The following is a 20,348-nucleotide window of genomic DNA, read 5'->3' as shown; positions in this document are numbered from 1 at the left end:
ACCCATAAAGAAAATAAAGAGATGTGCTTTAAATACTGTCTCCTAGCACTACCATGTGTTGGCATCATGTTACACAGAGCACTTTGGGCTGTGCTTTAAAATACAGGCCTGTCTACCTTCACATTGTTACTGGTTTTCCGTTAAACACCTGCTCAGGTGTATTTCTTATTGCACACAAACATAAAAACAGGGTTTTTGCACACTGGTTCAGTACCAGGTCATTTATTTGTTATGACATGAGCTGCTGTTCAAATAGTTCTTACTGTGAATCAGATGGTAAGAATATTATTTAATGGCATTACAGCTGCAGATATTTTCAGCCAAGACCTGTGGTGACCAACTATGTTAGCATAAATGTTTTAAGTTCTGTGAATGTCAATTTGAGAAGTTTATGCTTTCTTGCCAACATATGTTACATGTCAAAGGGTTGGTTTGGCAAAGTGATTCTCAAGGCTCTTGCTGGATTATAGATACCCATATTATACTTCTGCTGCTGGTTCTTCTTTTTCTTTAGCCTTGTATTGCATGTGGCAGGTTGCTGCCACAGTAAAGGTTTCTATGGTAATGTGAATCAACACAAAGCCTGCCCCTATTTCTCCTCAGTGCTCAAAGTTTTGGCTCATACATTCTCTTTAGTCATGGTGTTTGGACTTTACATCTTATCTGTTCCTCTACAGAATAATGAGCACTGTTTGCTATAGATGTATCTTTCAAAAGTCAGCGTTCATATCCTGATAATGGGCCTAAATTAGATTAAATAATGTAGAAGGTTCTCCAGACTGTATCTAGTTAATCTGAGTTAACCTGGCAACAACGACATTTTCTCAAACTCTGTGACTACAAAGAGGGCACAGTCCAGACTTTACTCATCTCCTCCCACTTCAACGCTTAATATTTAAACACAGGTACTTTCAGATACTGAACCGTCAGTGGCTCAGATTAAATATTTACCTTATGCCTTAATGTTGTTTCAATGCTAGTTTTATTGTTGTGAATCGATCAATAAAGCTGTAAAATGATTAGTGGCTTAATCTTTCCAGTTTACTGGTTATTGATGGGTTTTAAAGTGGGACGTTGGCAGACATGTTTTTTTTAACATTTTAACTAAACACAGGAACGTCATCCATTAATTATACAGTACCATAGATATTTATTGCAAACATTTTGAATGTAATGTTTATGGCCATACAGTGTTTCTCCAAGTGCTTTCTGAGTGGAAGGACAGGAAAGGGCAGTGTTGTTAGACTGGGCGAGGTTTGGTTGTCCGGACATTCGGGCTGTGATTGCTCTCTGAAGGGGTCTTTTCACTCAGTTTATTGGGCCATTTAACAGCAACGCCCACATCTGTTTGTTCTACAGGAGTGAAAGACACAGACTCGTAAAGCACTTTCTAAAAAATGCGATGCACACACACACACACACACACACACACACACACACACACATAAGAAGGGAAAGGGCGGGGTCACGGAGGCCTGTTAGACCAAGAAACCCAAAACAAAGGGACATGGTTGTGGGACTGGAAGGCAGTCACAACATAAATTACAGTTTGCATCTCTTCCCATGACACTAAATCTGACTTTATGAATGTTTGACATTATTCTCACCAGAGACTGTAGACTGTAGCTTCACTGAAGCGTGTTCTTCAGTAGGTCTCAGTCGATGGGAGACGGGGATTTTGCAGTTTGTGCAGGCCTCAAGTTCATGTTGAATGCCATGCAGTGTGTCCTTAATGAGGGAGAGAGAAGATTAACCTGTTTGCTTACTGGAGCCTGAAGATAAGACGATACCAGGATGAGATAAGATGGTGTGTGTTTGTGAGTGTGTGTTTCCAGAGAGGCCATGGAGTGAGGGATTGTGGCAACAAGCCTGATGTTTCAGTTAGATTTTTACCTGTGACAGCATGAAGGTTGAAAGGTCAAGGACAACATTCAGTCACAAGTTGTGCAACCTTCTTTCTTGCTTTGGGCCGCCTATCAAGGCATGAATATAGTTTAAATCCTGTCTGTCAAAATCTGTAGATGCATGGAAGTTTGTTCCCATTCAGAGCAGCAGGTAGCGGCTCATGGAAGGTCGACAGCACGTACTGTATGCTGTGGTGTGTTAGTATTTTCTTCCAAGAGACTGGAGGTAATGCAATCACATATGAAATGGGACTCATGTGGCCAGCTAACAACACAGCCATGTGAATACATGTGGCATTGATCAGTGTCAGCAGCCAAAAAGATCTCAGTGGGGATAGAAGAGAGAAGGTCTCTGTCAGTCATTTCCACAATCAAGCAGTTAACTTCAGGCATTTTTCCTTTTTATCCCCCAGGCAGAAACTTATTCTCACATAGAAAATGTATGACATGGGAAGAAATCCATGTTTTTCATTCTGCATGGAGCAGAAAGCTTATTGTGAGGTTTGTCACTTTATTTTAACATAATGTGCATATAAAGTATGTATTATGCCAGTGGTTCTCACTGAGATACTCTTGATACAATTTTGGAGATCATGGAATGACGTATGGGATTATTTATACTCCAATTCATTAATAAATCAAATGAAACAGCCCAGAAAGGAAAATATCTTCTATGCCTAAATTGTTTCCCTCTCTGCATCTTTATGTCTGTGATGGTGGGGCACAAGGCATTGCTTTACTCCAGCAGTTTAGTATTGCACATCATAACATTTGGGGACATGCAAGAAACGTGTGCAGCAGAGGCTGAGATATCCTGACTTTTAGTCCTAAGTATAGGTCAAGCTCCAAAAACACTGGTCTTTCATTGGAGTCGGTTTTTGCATGAAAATAACTATTTCATTTGACGTGTCGTCCGAGTACCTGAGAAATCAAAAGTGTTAAGTTGTTCCGAACGGCCAATTAGGCGTGAAGCAGGACTGAATGCCGGTTTCGGAAAGTTACAAAAATGTTCGGACACAGCCCCCACCCCCCTGCCCCTTCCTCTGACATCAGAAGATGTGGGGGAAGGGGGTTTCAGAAGCTATTCCACCATCCGACAAGCAGCTCTGATGAAGCACACGGGCAGCTTTAGACCTTCCCTGCCTGGTAAATCCATCTATCAAACTCTGCACCTCCAGTTTTTGAGTCAGGCTTTTTGTTATAAATTTGAAGGTGAGATAACCCTGATGACATCATGGTGACATCATCAGGGTTATTTTCTCAGACTTGACAAGCTCCGAAGACATTATACTAACTGTTTTCACAGGCTGAGTAGTACTCCAATCCAATCCATTTTATTTATATAGCACATTTCAAAAACAAAGGTTTACAAAGTGCTGAACAAGAACATAAAAATACATAGAAAACACATAGAACACATAAAACAACATAAGACCACACAGTTCTCATGCTGGGGAATACAAGTGAGTTTTAAGACAGGATTTAAAAGATTCAAGGGTCAGGGCCAATTTGACCTGTGGAGGTAGCTCATTCCACAGTACTAACCATTACAGATGTGCATACTTTGACATGTAAAATTGGTGAAATGCACCTTTTTAAGGAGTTATATTAAACTGCTGCTCCTTGCCTTAACACAAGTCTCGTCTCCTGTTTGACTTCTGAGCTTCCCTCCCTCTTCGTTGTGGCACAGGGTTCAGTTGCCATGGCACCCAGCAGGGTATTCATGCTGTGTATGACAATGAGTGTAATGTCGGTGGCCTGGTCTTAGATTACAGGAACACAGAGGTCTGTTCCCCCCGGAGAGAAGACGGTTACAACAGTGAACCTCCCCGACGGCCACGCCTGCTAATGTTAGACTCAATCCTCTGCCCAGCCCATTCTTATATTCTAGCTATTTCACACAAATAAACTGCTGTAGGTGTCTGTACACACCTACATTGTCAGTCTCACTTTTCTGTTGAATTGTTTAGTGAGTGCTGCTTGAACGTATTTCTGTTTTTAACTCTCTGAAGAGTATAAATCATGTCAGCAGGTGTCCGACAGGATATCCTGCTTTTGGACAGGATAACACTCACTTCCTCTGTGCAAAGAGATCTGGGAAGTCATTTTAAAGAGATAATGATTCCCCATTACTTTATTGATTCCTTGTGATTAATTATGTGCCTCCCCCTCCTCTGACCCTATCATATCCTTGCTGACCTTTTGACTGTTGTCGGTGGTTATAAGTGGTTGCTATGTGGACATCCTGCGAGACATTCCTGTAAAAAGTTAACAACAATGAGTAGCAGCACTAATTCACTGCCCAGGGAGACTGCTATTGAGATATCCGCTCTGAGGTTTAGTCAGATTAACGTCTTCTGTCGAAGCAGAAGGCAGACAGCGTGTCTTTTACAATCCCACCGTGTGCCATAGGATCAGTTTTACAAAGAAAGACCCCCATCTGTGAGACTTATGAGCCTTAAGTGAGCTCACTGTGCCGATAATTGTTTTTTTACTGACTTTGCTTGACAATTCCTTACTGAGGATAAAACATTTTCTACTTTAGTAAAACCCAGAATGAGTAGCAGTTTGATTAGTTAATTTCAGTGAGGAAAAAGTTGCTCTCTGGTCAGTGTTGCCAGATTGGGCAGTTTCCTAAACTATTTGGGCTACTTTTTTTTTAATTGGGCAGGTTTTTTAAATTTTGGCTACTTTTTATACCATTTATGGTTTTCACCTAACAAAAGTTAGGCTAAATCTGCCCCTCCTCTCCTCTAATTAGTTGTACTGTGATTGTCAGTTGAATAGGCTCAGCTTGACATGCAATAACTGATAACTGATGACCGCCAAAACCAAATGTAATTTTAGTTTATTACAACTAGAACCTCTTTTTCCTATTCAAATTATTATTCGGTCTATTATTATGCAGGTTTTAGGCTCTGATTGGGCAACTTTCTTGTTAGTCAAATCCGGCAACACTGTCTGTGGCGCTCGATTGGTCGTAATAATCCATGTGTGTATCACCAAAAAAGTGGTGTATGTGTTTGGTACGTGTGTGTGTGTGTGTGTGTGTGTGTGTGTGTGTTATGTCATGCTTTACCGTGGCAGATATTTGATTAGTTGTTTATTTCCCCTGCCTTGGACATAAGTGGTTCAAGTGCGAGGGTGGTAAATGTTTAGTTTACATCAAGTGTGAGCTTGGCAGTGTTTTCATTGAATGCCCAGGGGTTGATGGGAGAATCACTCACAGTCACACGCGCCACATGTTTAAGCATGATTTACACATTTATACACAAAGTGTTCAGCACAACTGGAAAGTTGAAATCACATGGGGAAAATGTCTCAATAACAAAAACAAGTTGAAGCTCCAACTTGTTATATAGTGGAATGTGGCATTTTTACACTCAAGCTTGCACTCAAATGTTATTGGTTACTGTTGATAGTAAATAAAATACAGCAGGTAGATCACTGAGCACTTTTTGTGCTCCGTTTTATCTCTCCCTTCTTTCACCCATTATGCTCTTTACTTTAATGAGGTGTAGCTGATTAACTAAAACCAATTGTCCAGTCCTGTGCCTTTCTGCTCTATGATGGGAGTTTGTGTAACCCAGATGCTAATCATTAATCAGCATATTTTGTTTGAGTGCTTTCACTAAGCTCACTTCTTATTAGTAAACATCACTATTTGAGTTCTGTATAGGAGTATATTTTTGTGGAGAATTAGTCAGAAATGCAGACTTTTGTAGTCAGTATTTTAAATCATAATGAGCTTTGTAAAAGCAAAAAACGGTTTCATAAAGGCTGCAGGAGCTAAGCAAACATTTCTCTGTTTCCATTTTTATATTATGGTTTAGGGGTTCGTAATGCATTCTTGGGAATCCCACTGTATGCACAGCAACAAAACCCCCATTCAAATTTGTATCCTAACCATAACCTCAACCACATCTAATCTTAATCTAAACACAAACAGTTGAACTAAAACGAACCACCTAAAGGCTTATATCTGACAATAAACATTTCTAATATTATGCCTAAACACAACCTTTCAGTTTTTGCAGGCTAGTAATGGCGTCTCTCCCCATAACCGGTGCACAGACTTTTGTGTCAATATTTTAAATCATAATGAGCAAAAAACGGTTTCATAAAGGCTGCAGGAGCTAAGCAAACATTTCTCTGTTTTCCATTTTCTGGGTGTAACATTGTTATTAGATATTTTGCTTCTTTCCTTTCAGGAATTCTGGTTGAACTGGAGAAGTCAGTTGTCACTTGTAGTGAAAAATAACAGTTTAATAAAGAAAAACTATACACATCCCTCTTGTCTCTGAACATGATAAATACCATAATCAGACAATTAGAGACTTTCATGTTATTAATTATAACCAATTATTTAGATACAACTGTGTCAAAGTCACTGTTCAGTTTTGATGTCCTATCCCATTAACGGGGTGTGCAAGAGTCTTTATGGTACTCCTATCTTCTTTTGCTCTCTTCAGCATAGGCTTTCGCACAAAAACAAACAAAAACATTCGCCTGAAGGAACTTAACCACTCCATGTTGCTTCAGTTACATCTCTCCATGTGTGAAACTCTGCTGATTGTTTTTGATTCTGAATTGATTGTTTTCTAAAATGTCTGGTTGTCTTTCAAAGCAGCTTAGTTTTATGATTTGAAAGTCTTGTGGCTTCTGCTAGGCTCCCACAGTTTGAATGTCAGAAGAACACTCTCAGTCTGCAGAGTCGTGCAGATTGGTGGTATTTTGATGGGTTCACATTCATATACAGAATGAGTTTCATACTATTTTTATAACTATAAGACAAATGTTTCCAAGACTGTCTTTTTTCTAGTCTCTCTCACTTTTGGTAACATGTTTGTCTAAGAGACCTCATAGCCGTGTAGGGCCGTATGATATGGGGGGCAGGATATTTGATCTGCCCAGCAGGCAGACCTGTGGTCATTTCTGTGGGAGTATTGGAATTTTGTGGTCTGTCCTAGTACTGATGGAATTTCAAAACCAGTCAGGCATGGTTCATATAACTCACATACATAGACCACATTGGTCATGATTTAGAAGGTGGTTAGGAGAGGAATGTCAACTTTAGTACTTTGAGTTGTTTTCACTGGCAGCACAAGTCAGAGAGAGACCTCTCTAACCCAGGTGTGTTTGTGTGTGTGTACTGCAGCAGGCCCACCTGTTTCACTCAATAATTTGCTTGTGTGTGTGTGTGTGTGTGTGTGTGTGTGTGTGTGTGTGTGTGTGTGTGTGTGTGTGTGTGTGTGTGTGTGGTGTGTGTGTGTGTGTGTGTGTGTGTGTGTGTGTGTGTGTGTGTGTGTGTGTGTGTGTGTGTGTGTGTGTGTGTGTGTGTGTGTGTGTGTGTTTCAGGTGACTTGTCCCCGGTGCAGATGTCCCCTGTCCCCCAGTCCCAGTTCATTCCCTTGGCTGAGGTGCTGTGCTCAGTCATCTCACATATGAACTCCTCTCAAATCACCGTCAACCAGGATGCACTTATCAATTACATGAGCAAAGCCCACCCAGGTAATCCATAAAATATTGCCTCAGCAAAAGTGTAGATGTGCACTGTTAAACCAGACACAATGTGTACCCTTGTTTATCTTTTTTTCCTTAAGACTCTTTTCTCGTTCTGTCTTAGGGATAACCATCCCCACTCAGGACATCCTCTACAATGCTCTAGGCGCTCTGATCAAGGAGCGCAAAATTTACCATACAGGCGAGGGCTACTTTATCGTCACACCTCAGACTTATTTCATCACAAACACCATGGTCCGAGAGAAGAACTGGTGGGCTTCTGGTTCAGCAGATGACCCTCCCTCACCTCCTCCCATTACTTACCTGTTGAGCAACGACACATGTGTTGATAGCCCTCAAACGCTGCCTGTGGCACACTGCAAGTCTTGCAGCTGCTTTAGTTCTCTCCAAACATCCACTAATATCGCCTCCACTACTGTAACAGCCCCCGTCCCTCCCTCCACTGTCCCAGACCAGCAGTCTGTTTCTTTTTCCATAAGTGAATGTACAGGCAAAAGCTTGAAGTGGCCCAGACCGTTAGATCACAAACCCACAGTGCAGCATCAATCCACCTCCACAGCGGCAGATTGTCAGGCAAGTGAGATCAGTAAAACTACAGCCACTACTAACGCCACTGGCCGCAAAGAAAAAGACAACAAACCAGGGAGGAAGTTTGGTCTCAGTTTGTTTCGGAGGAATGGAGGTAAAAAAGAGAAGCCAAAGAAGGAGTATGCATCATTTTCAGCCCAGTTCCCTCCCGAGGAGTGGCCAGTAAGAGACGAGGAGGATCTGAACAACTTACCCCGTGACCTGGAGCATGCCATCATCAAACGCATAAACCCTGAACTGACTGTGGACAATTTGACACGCCACACGGTCTTAATGAAGAAGCTAGAGGAGAGAAGGGAGAGGGGGGTGGACAGAGTGTTGGACAGGGGTCTGGATAAAGACGAGAAGGGAGTAAACAAGGGAATGTCTACTGAGATCCTAGCATTCTCAAAACCCAGGCATCATCACTCCTCTAAGGCAGGGAAAAGATCTACTCAAAAGGCCTCACGCAGCAAGAGGAGGGCCCATTCCTCCAGAGAGAAGCAGAAGGAAAGGCAGAAGGAGAGGGTTAAGAGTAAGGATCTCATATGTGCGGATGAATATCCAGAGGGGGAGGATTTGATCCCTGCTCGGCTCAGAATGGAAATCCCTGTTGATGACCCAGATCAAGTGGAAGAAGGTGGAGCTGTTGAGGGGAAATCTCTTTATAAGAAACGCATTGAAAACCCTTTCCAGACGCATCCAATCAAAGAAGCTGAGCCCATTATTCCTGCCACCATCAACAAAGAACATAGAAGACGAGAGGTAAAAGACGGCAAGGCTTTGGGGCCAGGGAGGAAGGATCGAACAAGTCACCGCTCCAAATCGTGGGACCCCCATCGGGCCAAAGTGATCGCAGCAGATGGAGAGCATGCGGGAAAATCCCCTACATCTGAGGACAGGTACGACTGTGTCCATGACCTTAATGCCGATCATCTGCTTCAAGCAGACATAAAGATCAACAGAGAGCTGCCACTGGACTACAACTCAGCCTACCCACAGAGCAGTACGCTTAGGATAGACGACAAATTCCGACATCAGAGGGAGGGAAACAACAAGGAGAGCTGGGAGAGAGAAGGCAAAAATGGTCATTTTCGGGAGGCAGAATACAATGGTGTACCAGACCACAGCCAAACTATAGATGACAGCCTTTCTAACAAACAATACTCTAATACTAATGCGATTCTCCCTACCCATCCCTATGAGCTTGTTGTAAACCACACTCACGACCTAACTCTGCCCTGGCCCGAGCCCTCTTTACAGCGGAAACACTCCCTCAGACTGTCCAACCCACAAAGGGATGATATTCAGAGGCTAGAGCTCTCTCCACACCAGCAAGCCTGTGAAACTACAGCCACCCAGGAACTACGGGAGATAAGACCTGTCACTATCAGTAGTAGAGTGCAAAGGACCATGAGCCAGGGAGAAAGGCCAGAACTGATAGTGGACAGCCCTCCCTCAATTACAGACACTGATGGCTTTATAGAAGATGACTATAGGCTCTATCAGAGAGCAGAGGAGCAGGAGGATGAGGATGCCTGCAGCTCCTTGTGTCTGATTGAAGAGGAGAATATTGATGATGAAAATGCGTACCAAATAGGTATAGCGGACTACCATAACCAGTTGGTTTACCATAACCATGAACCTGATTTGCAATATCAGGGACCCCACCGTCACTATTATAATTCCAACTTTCAACAACCAAAAGTTGCCTCAATACAAGATTCAAGGGACAAGACTTTCAAAGATCCCATTCCCCCAGCAACCAAGAGGGACGCTTCCCTCAGCTCCACCAGCTCTGGAGAGACCAGCTGGAGACGCCACCATCACCATCAGAGGACACGATTACCAGGGGCCCAAAGTGAATCCAGCCCCAGACAAGACACATTGATCCAGGGGGACAGACGACATGAGGTCAACCATGATTTGGATTGTCTGGAACCATCTGAAATTGCAGACAGTAGCATCTTTGACTACTGCCAGACCAGTGAGGTAGAATCAGACACAGAGACTATCCGTAAGTCAGCTGATGAGGGCGACGGTGAATCTGCTCACTGGGCAGCGGAGGTGGAGGAAGTGCAGGAGGATGAGTGCAATGAGACGGGTGTTCCTCAGACCCATAGAGCTGTTCTGAGCATGCCCAGTGGAGTCCGAAGGGCAGAGATTGGGGAAGCGGTAGAAATGGGAGAGAACCAGAGCATCACAGGAGACAGCGGTATAGATTCTCCTCGGTGAGTGCCTCTCTTTATAGTTGTTCATATTAGCTGTAATAAGAAACTCTGATATCCATTTCATTTTAGCTTACCTTGTGACCAGGGCTATTTTTTTAGAAGCCATTGAACCTGCTGAAAGTTAGACAGCTAACACAGACTGAAAAGGTTTTATAAAGAGAAACAAATGTCCACAGCCAGTAGGGAAATCCTCCTAATCCCTTAGCCCAGATGCACATTCTCTTCAGGCCAGTAGGCTAGTTTTCACACATTAAGCTCAGGTCTTATCTCTCCGACTGTGAGCCCATACCATACTCTATCCCACTACATTCTGGAGGAGCTTTAGAGACAGGCAAAATAAACACTCTGATGTTAGTTAACCTCTGGGTTACATGTCAGTGGTTGGCCTTACTCCCAGTTTCTGTTTTTTCCTTTAAAGTAAGCTGAACAAACACCTTGTGACCAATTATGCATCCAGTATTTGGACAGGAGGGAGTCATTTTGATAATTATGTGTAATTGCTGTGCAGCACTTAAATTATCATGTTATAATCAAATAGGAAGAAAAGACTTCTTTTCTGACATTGAACTCGCTGTGCACCCGGGTATGTGGGTGGACAGATGGGGTGTACAAACACATCACCTTGTTCAAATGGCATATTCATAGAAGATATGATCCCATGCCCCCCTTCTTCTCCCTACAGGACCCGTGTCAGTCTGGCTTCCAGCAACACTGTCATTCTGGAGGGACTTAAGAGAAGAGGCTTTTTACAAAATTTGGAGAAACTGCATTCAAAGAGCAGTGCCATTCGACCACAGAGCTCACTGCTACAGCTAACTCCTGTTATGAACGTATAGCAGGCCTGAGTCCCCTGCAGAAGCTTTGTGTGCGAGCTGACAGATCTCTTCACGTAGATCAGTATGTAAAGGCCAAAACAAGTGCTATACTCTCCAGTTCTATGCAACTGCTAGGTCAGAAATGTAACTAAAAAGGAAGGTTAGCACTTTGTTGCCTTCCTCCACATATTGATACCTATTAAAACAGGGGTCTGTGTACAGATGTAAAAATATGTATATACATATATTTCTTTTTGTAAATAATTTGCTAGCTGGTAATGTGTTATGATTTATTCATTCACTGTGTGTGTGCTGTTATGCATGGTGTATTGACAGAATCTTTTGTGATAAATGTACAGTTGTAGTTAAAATGTCATAGCAGCAATAATATCTCATAGTGTTTCCTTTTTTTCTCTCGTCATGTAGCAATTAACATAAATAAAATGTACGTCAACCAAGGTGTCTTTGTGGTCGTATTATTGCTCCCTATAAACAACATTTACCATTCAGCAGGAGATGAGTAGGCCTACCTGCAATGACAGTGCTGTTACAGTTTTTCTTGATTGCTTTGATGCAGCAGTCAACTCAAACTCCACATTTTCAAAACAGTTAACACACAGGCAGAAACAGTGGCACTCATGGTCAAAATGACACATTTTGTTTGCAAAAGGCTCTAACCGTGCCAAAACATTTAAAATATGCAACAAAAGCAAATTTTGCCTTCAAACAACACAACTTGCAAACAAGTGTATGAGCTCTTCCAATCAACCATTACACAGTGGACAACAAAATACAAAATACAGCACTGGACAACAAAATACAGTGCGAATCAGTGCACCATTGCTTGTCATTGTAGCCTATTACTGTACGTAGCTTTCATGCCAGTGCCATTTGTTGTCAAATTTGCCTTCTTGCAAAGAATTGGATCCAGAATCAGAAATGCTTTGATGCAAATTGTATTGATTCTGATTTTCAAACTGTGGCTGAAAACTGAAATACTGTAAATGTTACACAAAATACATGCAAACCAAAATAAAATCTATTACAGTAAAGTATAAACATCTATTACTGTAGAGTATAAGAAATAGCCACTATTGATACTCAGTCTCTTCTGTCTTGAAGATGGGGCCACATGGCCTAACCCTGTACACTGATTGCTAGTTGAAGATTTGTGTGAAGGAGTGTCAAACAGGTGCTTCAGTGATTTCATACTGATGTAGGTAGTTTCTAATAGTTAGGAACAGATGGCTTCTGTTTGGTTACCATAGCTAAAACATTGGAGTTTGGACCGCTTGAATGACATCTGTGTTAACTGTTCTGCAAAAGGGTGGGGGAAATGTGCCAATCCATTGAGAAAGGGTTAACACATTTGCAAGAGGTGTCTTCTGCTCTGCTGAGACAGTGATGATAAAAACCGAGTGGATCCCAGTTTCCTTAAGCAGGTCAAAGCAATCAAGAAAAACTGTAAGTAAAAAAATTGGAGATTTATACAGTTGCCTGAGAGCTCAATGCACTGCAAAATAAGAAAACAAATGCAAATAGAAACACAAGCAAATTAATTAACATCTTCACCAATTTGACAAAAACATGAGTAGCATTTAGACAAAGCGCTGCAAAAGCTCACAACACAAAGGAAACTGATGCACCAGTCCATATTGTCAGGAACAATCCCTGTGCAATAACCCTGTAAAACCAAGTATCCACTTTTTAGGTAAATTATATATAATTATATATATATATATATATATATATATATAAATATTTTTGTGTTAAATGCTAACTGTAAACATGTAAATATCTGTCAATCATACACTATACAGTATATTGTCATATCCACCTACCTCATATAATAAGCAACCGGTTATATTTATCATTCTGTATTCCATTCCTGCACCTGTTTGATGTTTGATGAATGTTTCTCGATTTGCATATTTTCTTAATTTGCAGTGCGATGAGCTCTCAAGGCCACCGTAGATTAATTATCAATATAAACTTCAGAAAGCAATATTGTTGTTGTCCAAATGATTCTTTTATCCAAAGCATATATGTTTTAAGTTGATGTTTTATATCACTTAATAGAACTGCCAGATTTCATTTAAAAAAGACATTTGTAAAGCTTACCCCGTTTAGGAACTGTTTGAGCAAAGAACATCAATTTAATATACTTTATCTGTTGGAGGGATATCCCTGGACACTTGCATCAGCTTAAAAAAACACATTTAAGTGCTATCTCTAGTGTAAATATCAGTGATGTAAACCAGACATCGTCTTGCACTCAGAAGGCTGATAAGCTCTTATTTCTGAAGGTTACAGTGACAACGGATCCCAATCGTGTGCGTCTACCTCAGAAGGCATATGAAGTCTGACCTCCAGCTGTGAAGGAATGTAAACCGGCATAGTCTAGGTGAGTGTGGGGAAAGTGGGTAGTTTCCAGACATGATGTTTTTACACAGTTCACAGGCCATTCCCAAGAGCTTTCCAGACATGGATCAAGTTACACTTTTAACTTGGCTGCTCCGACCGGTTCAGTATTAGTGAGATTCCAGTTTAAGAGTTTATAAAAGCCCTATAAAATATATATATATATAAAAAACTCTAGAGCCTGCCCCCCCATGGAGTTTCCCTGTTGAATCGATATAACGGGTGTTGGTCTTTCAAAACCAGTTATGTTCAAACATTTGAGATGGTTGAGTGACACCGTGTGGATACAGTTAGGAAGTGCATGGACGAGAGTAATGAGTTTCATTGCTTAGTCAGTAAAAAAAATGTCTTAATGGTGGAAATTAAACTAGCAGAAGTTAAAATTTCACCAAGTGTCACCATTTTGCACCAGTTAAACATTTATTTAGCTGCAAGATTAAATGCATCTCCCATTTCAAAACCATACTCCACTGATTGAACGCCACAAGAGAGTCAACAACCTTTATTTATCCATATATGTGCCACTCAGAAATTGGGTAGAGGTGTTACAGGATTTGCCCTTAAGAGAAGCCTATATGGATCATTTACAATTTTTCTCTCTACATTGACAAAAATGAAAGGGGAAAAATAAAGACAATATGGTTGTAACAGTGTAAACACATTGTAATACACATGAAAGCAAAACAAAAAGCAATAGGTATCAGTGACATCAAATTAAAATGTAGGGTAAGTTAGTATGAGTAAGAACAAAAGACTCCTGAAAACCCTAACTTTTTTTTGTCAAATAACAGGTCAGCATACATTTCTACATAGCATGCAATAAGGCACCTATCTAACACAAGGAAGAAACCTATGCTACAGTTTGAAGCACAATTGTTATCCCCAAAAAAAAGGAAAAGAAAAATATTGCTCACTGTAATGTTCACTCCCATAAAAACTGTATATCTCTCATTCCCTTTCATATAACCAAGCCATATCTAAAAAAATACATCAGTTTGTAAAAGATATTTTACACAGAACAGTAAATAGAGCGCAATCCATTGGAATTCGGAAAAATCGTTTGTCTTGTAAAAGTGAGATTCTCGTGTAGTCTTTTAGTATACACACTTTTTTTTTTTAGATCAAATTTTGATAGTTTGCGGCCCAAGTTAAAGTTACCAATATTCTATACACAGGTAACCTAATTAGTCTCCAAAGCAATAAACAAAGCGTGATGTTCATTTCATGTACATTTGGTGCATGGGGTACAGAGGAATCTGCACAGAAAATAATTAGGACACAGGTCATGTTGTAATATGCTACCCAGTAGGTTTTTTATTTTCTATTATGCATTTCCTAATGGCTAAATTGCATGTTATAATAGAATCAGGGTGTCAGCCAGTATTGCTCTCTGTACAGTTGATGCAGCTGTGCTAACCCATCATAGACTTACAAGAAAACAACCTTATAAATATACAAGATGGCTCATGTCTGATGGAGCCCAAATTCAACAAGTTGCATGAGAACACCTGCAACATGTTTATCTCCAACACTTAAAACAAATTAAAGTCATAAAAAGGAAAAAAGGTGGAGACAAAGTGGACCTTACTATCAAAAATGTAATCTTTTGGAACAGCACACTAGTCACCTATACATATATATAAAAGAAAATCAATAAGTATTTACATTAAATTGTTGATGTTTGCTTCACATGTGTTATGTGGGTGAAAAAGAAATAACTATTTAAATTGAGTGAGAACAAGTTCTTGTTCACCAAATGTGTTGGTAGCCTTGGATAAAGTTGCAGCTGAAAAGCGCATGTGCCCACCTGAAGGTACATAAACTCAATTTCTATCAAAAAGACAACCACAGGGCAAAGCATGTTTTCCCCAGGTAACATTTTTTTAGATCACCAAATCACATTTTTTTTTTATTTTAAAAGTGTTCAAAAGAGGTCATGGAGCAAGTGAAGCACAATCACAAACAAGATGGAGGCTCCTTCACAATCTATTATACCCTCTTCATACTGAGCACAAAGTCCTGGGTTCAGCTCTGAATTATAGGTTCACTGTCCTCCCTCCTTTTGAAGGCTTGTTCAAAAGGACATTTGTCATCATCTCATCTGCTCCACTTCAACGTAGCAATGTGCTGACCTGACCAATTATCTATAGAAGTTGGCCTGATATTTGTTGTGGCGTGGTGATGGCAATGATGGAACCATTGGTAGAACAGAAACCATGGGGAGCAGGGGTGTTTTTCACTCGCATGGGACAGCATTTGAGGGTAGGAAAAGGTGCTCACTGGTCTACATGGATCCTATGATGTCTGGAGAGGGAAGATGAATGGTTAAAGCCTTTTCCACACTGGGAGCACCTGTATGGTTTTTCAACAGACAGGATGTGCTGTTTTGGGAAGGCGTTGTTAGGGAAACCCTTCCCTGTGGGGATGGCGCTGTACTGCTGCGGTTGCGGCTGTGGTGGTTGTGGCTGCTGCTGTTGTTTATTCTCCAAGTGAACTCTTTGATGCCTTGCAAGGGAGGAGGAGTGATTGAATCTTTTGCCACAGTGAGCGCAGGTGTAACTCTTTCCCTCGGAGTGGACTCTTTGGTGCCGGGACAGGGAAGAGGAATGATTGAAGCCCTTATCACAGTGGTGGCACATGTAGGGCTTGTCTCCCTGCTGGTGCACCCTCTGCTTTGGGGGAGTGCCGTAGGACAAGGTTTTCCCAGGCTGAGGTGGTGAAAACACTGGATTCTGCAGGTGGGTCTTGTGGTGGCGAGAGAGAGAAGAGGAGTGATTGAAGCCCTTGTTGCAATGTCTGCAGGTGTAGGGCTTTCCTCCAGCATGGACTTGCTGGTGCTTCTTCAGATGGCGTTTGCGGACAAAACTCTTCCTGCACATGTTGCATTTGTACGGCTTCTCACCCGAGTGGATCCTCTGGTGCTCTCTCAGAGTGGCGGCAGCCGCAAAACACTTTCCACATTGTGCGCAACGGTGGGGTTTGTCTCCGAGAACCACTGCAGCGTGGGTCTTCTGGTGCTGCTTCAGGTTGGAAGTTGTGGCGAAGCCTTTGCCACACTGGCCACAGGTATATGGCTTCTCACGTGCATGGACCTCCTGATGCTTTTTCAGATGCCTTCTGCGGACAAAGCTCTTCCTACACTGGGTGCACTTGTAGGGCTTGTCCTCTGAATGCATCTTCATGTGTTCTCGCAGGGTAATCGCAGCTGCAAAGCTCTTACCGCACTCGGAGCATCTGTGAGGCTTGTCTGGCAAATGAATCATCTGATGAGACTTGAGGCTGAAGGCATCAATAACATCTTTGCCCATTATCTCAACTCCAGGGGGTACATAGGGCTTTTCTTTCATGTGAATCTTCATGTGCTGTTTGAGGCTGGCTTCCACAGCAAAGCTCTCACCACAGTGGACACAGATGTAAGGGTTGAGGTCTTTATGGATCTCAAAGTGTTGGTGAAGATCGGCTATGCTGCCAAAAATCTCCCCGCACTCGTTGCACTGCAGGCCATGGGCTTCATGTATGATTACACCATTTTCAGACTCCACTGTCAACTCCCCACCATGGTCAGACTCCACTTTCACTACATGCTCGCTTTCTGTCTTAAGCAGCACCTCTCCCAGCAGAGTCTCGTTTCCTGATGTCTTGATTTCTGCTCCTGTGAAACAATGCATCTCACCATGTTCCACCTTGATATAATCATGGTCTGTCTCTGCTACAATTGCATCCACACAGGCTACAGCTCCGAGGTCTGTCCCCAGTCCCTGGATCTTTAAGTCTGAGCCGTGGATCTCCAGCTCTAATCCACGCTTTTCTTCTGTCATGATCTCAGTTTCTGCTCCATAGTGAAGGTCGACATGACTGTGGGCTATGACACACTCCGACCCAAGTGTGTCAAGGCCGGGCGTGTCACATTCAGTCTCTGACTCGGCCATGAGAACACACTCCAGCCCCACGACCTCCGTTTTCTTGCCGGACGGGGACACAAGAAGGAAACGGGGGGATATAGATCTTTGTTTTGGTCAGTGCCGCGCTGGTGCTCTAGTCAGTGAGCAGACCTGCAAAAGAGGAAGAAAAAGAAATAACTACAATGCCTTCATTTACTAGTCCAGTTATGTCTTTGCCTGCCAGTCTCCCACTTTGTCGTTTGCAGAGTGATTCCTGAAAATTATATTTTTGCTCTGGTATTTGTTAACAGTACAAAAAGTGATCATCCTAATTTCACATGATGAAATTGTATCATAAGAACCCAACTGTGTTGCATCTATGCACAGGGGAAAGCAAGATATTCCAACTTAACATTGCCACAATCACCACATAAATATCTAAATAGCCAATTATTACAAGATGTATCTCAGTTACATGAGAAAAGTCCAAATTGAGTATTAAGTGTTAAATTGTTTCTCTGCTACAAAAACTATAGTCTGGGTACAGAAAAGACCACAATGATGGTGTTTTTGGCAAAATTGTGACTCAACACATATCAGTTTGGAGTCTTGACATAATTATGGAAGGGACAACAAACCCAATATTTAATTAATAGCCAGCCTTTCTGAAAGACAAGCTTGATGGGAGATGTATAGCCAATATTAAGTCATCATCTGATCAGATATTAATTTAAATAGTTGAGAGTACAGCTGGTTTGCACTAGCTCCGCCAACACAAAATAGCATTTAGTTGGTGGCAACAGCAAAGACAAGGGCTGGTGGTGCATTATTGTAAATAATAGGTGATCACAAGTGTGACAAAGAGAAGCCCTTAATATTAAATGAGCAGTTAGCTACTCTGTACTACTGTACATCTATTGGCCTAAATGTATTTGATATATAACAGCCCAGGGTTTACTGCACAATGCCTAGAAAACGTAATGATTGAATTAAAATGAGCGATGCTTAGGCTGGTTGATTATATGCATTTTCTATAACTGCACGTTTGATCCAAGTTTGCATTACTAACGATACTAGCAAGCTAAGTGATCAATTTGCTAGCCAAGTTAGCGCTCAAGACGAGCTTCACTTGCTAACACAATTGATAAAATCAAAGTGGACCACATCATGATCAAGCTTCCAATTCTAACTTAATCCGCAAACCAAAACCTTACCGGCATGCAGATTTCGATCATCTCTGCAGTTCGCTATACATGATTAATAAATACAAGTTAAGGTGTAGAGGCATTTAAATAACAATGCTTTGTTATTAAACATTGAACAGTTGGTTGCTAGCCTTCAATAACAGCTACAAATAGCCGCTAGTTAGCTGGCTATGGTCGAGGGGGGACTGGTTAACGACAAGACAGCATTGTGTTAGCTGCTAATGTGTTCGCAATTTAGCCAGCTAACTAGCTTCTTAGCAAAAGCAACACGCGAGTAAATGTAGTAGAGACCCTAAGAACAGTGAAATACTTACATTAAAATGTCGAATTGGGTAATTTGTTGCTATTTACGACACAACTAGCGACGCGGAAATTCTCCTTGTGCGAGTATTATCAGGCCATCTTGTTGTGCCACACCAGCACTTTCAGCTAGCCAAGATTACATGCTCGCCTAAGATGGCTGCCGCTTGCTAGTTAGCTAGCAGAGTTAGCTTCCGCCCTTCATAACATATTGAATTAAGAGCTGCCCCCGAAGCGATCTCAAGAGTAACTCAAAAACACACACCGTTTAGCCAAACACACCTATGCCAATGTGGAGATACTTTGTAACACGTAGTAGCAGCGAAATACGACGTCGTAGGCTAATGGTAAGTAAGGTAGCAAGCTAAGAGCCACATCGTAATTCCAACCAGGAGTTGGCTAACTGAAACAAAGATGGCTAACCGTGAGGGCGATGAATGCTGCGCGAAAAGCCCGGGAAAGGACGCCTTTTGCTTGCATAAGAATCCGTGCAGGACACAAATCCCACAGCGGTTTAAAAAACTAACTCAATAGAAAACGATCATGTAAACATACTGCTGCTTAAGAGGGCACGATGGATCTTGGCAATGAACCTAGAGCCCTCCTCTAATGCGGCAGCACCCGACTAACCGCACCACGACTTCTTCAATGGCGGCCTTGCTGATGTTAGCAGCTATCCAGCCGAGACACTATTAGCGTGCTGGCTACGTAGCCATGATTCCAAGCTAACAAGGCAGCTAGCTAATCCAGTTTGCTAGCACGGCTAAATGCTGCTATCCAGTCTAGTACTTGCCTGTAGATTGTAAAACATCGCAGCGGAAGCTTTGCTTAACCGCCCATCCGACCATGTTATGTCTGGTTTCGCATGCAAAGATAAACTGGACGTTGAGCCAAGAAAGGTGGCTGGGCCGATTCTACAACGAACGGGTCTAAAAAATAACCTGGATGAAATTCAAATCTGAAATAGTTTATCATACCAGTAACGTTAGCTAGGTCCCTGTGTTTGTCTGCTTTTCCAACAGGACGAAATGTAACAACCAGAGCGAGCCAAGGCCTGTATTTTTCCATTACAAAGTTCGGTAACGTTACTATTATAGCAGGAGACATAAAATAAACAACCCACACGTTGACTACCATAATAAATAACTACGATTAACGTTATAGTCAGTTATACAGAGACTCCACTCTGCCTTAACGCTGCTACTATTCATGATAGAGTAACATTAAGTTGCATTTAAACGATGAATAATCAGTTTTAAATGTACGAATACTTGCATGCACACCCACCTTATGTCCTTTTACTTTTTGATTTCTGAAGAGAGAGAAAAAGAGAATCGTTTATATGCTTCAAACTCTGAGTTGAGACGGTCTTGCAAGCTGTTGTTAGGCTGGTCAAACTGCTGTGTCTTCCTCTCTCTCTCTCTGCCTGCCTGTGTGTAGCTGGCGCCACAGCTCATCTGGCGCCAACGTTGGACTATCGACGCACTTTAGCGAAAGCAAT

General features: G+C 41.8%; 2 protein-coding genes across 5 annotated transcripts in view; one reads left to right on the top strand and one right to left on the bottom strand.

The window, feature by feature from the left end:
• Window positions 1–11,491, top strand: part of stox1 (storkhead box 1) — a 20,791-nt gene extending 9,300 nt beyond the window's left edge. Inside the window, exons 2-4 of the mRNA XM_039783360.1 lie at window positions 7,263–7,415; window positions 7,531–10,225; window positions 10,908–11,491. Of these exons, the coding sequence (XP_039639294.1) occupies window positions 7,263–7,415; window positions 7,531–10,225; window positions 10,908–11,061 (3,002 nt within the window). The 3' untranslated portion in view covers window positions 11,062–11,491. The remainder of the gene's footprint in view (window positions 1–7,262; window positions 7,416–7,530; window positions 10,226–10,907) is intronic.
• A 2,457-nt stretch (window positions 11,492–13,948) lies between these two features.
• si:ch211-198a12.6 (uncharacterized protein LOC563253 homolog) lies at window positions 13,949–20,320 on the bottom strand. 4 transcript variants are annotated; one of them, XM_039783355.1, is made up of 2 exons: window positions 20,135–20,320; window positions 13,949–17,513 (listed from the first exon to the last, which is right to left on the bottom strand). In XM_039783355.1, exon 2 carries the CDS (start codon window positions 17,388–17,390, stop codon window positions 15,738–15,740), a length of 1,653 nt encoding a protein of 550 aa, XP_039639289.1. In that variant the 5' UTR covers window positions 17,391–17,513; window positions 20,135–20,320; the 3' UTR covers window positions 13,949–15,737. The 4 variants fall into 4 exon arrangements, with proteins under 4 accessions (XP_039639289.1, XP_039639292.1, XP_039639291.1 ...); XM_039783358.1 differs by lacking the exon at window positions 20,135–20,320 and adding an exon at window positions 19,403–19,525; XM_039783357.1 differs by lacking the exon at window positions 20,135–20,320 and adding an exon at window positions 19,271–19,385.
• Window positions 20,321–20,348: the final 28 nt, after the last annotated feature.

The sequence above is a fragment of the Perca fluviatilis genome, chromosome 19, assembly GCF_010015445.1.
Source record: "Perca fluviatilis chromosome 19, GENO_Pfluv_1.0, whole genome shotgun sequence".
Lineage (NCBI taxonomy): Eukaryota > Metazoa > Chordata > Actinopteri > Perciformes > Percidae > Perca > Perca fluviatilis.
Note: the sequence above shows the minus strand (reverse complement) of the source record. Positions and strands in the feature narration are given on the sequence as shown.

Bases quoted from the DNA above. Each gene is read 5' to 3' on its own strand.
- si:ch211-198a12.6 (XM_039783355.1), bottom strand. From the start codon at position 17,390: ATGGCCGAGTCAGAGACTGAATGTGACACGCCCGGCCTTGACACACTT.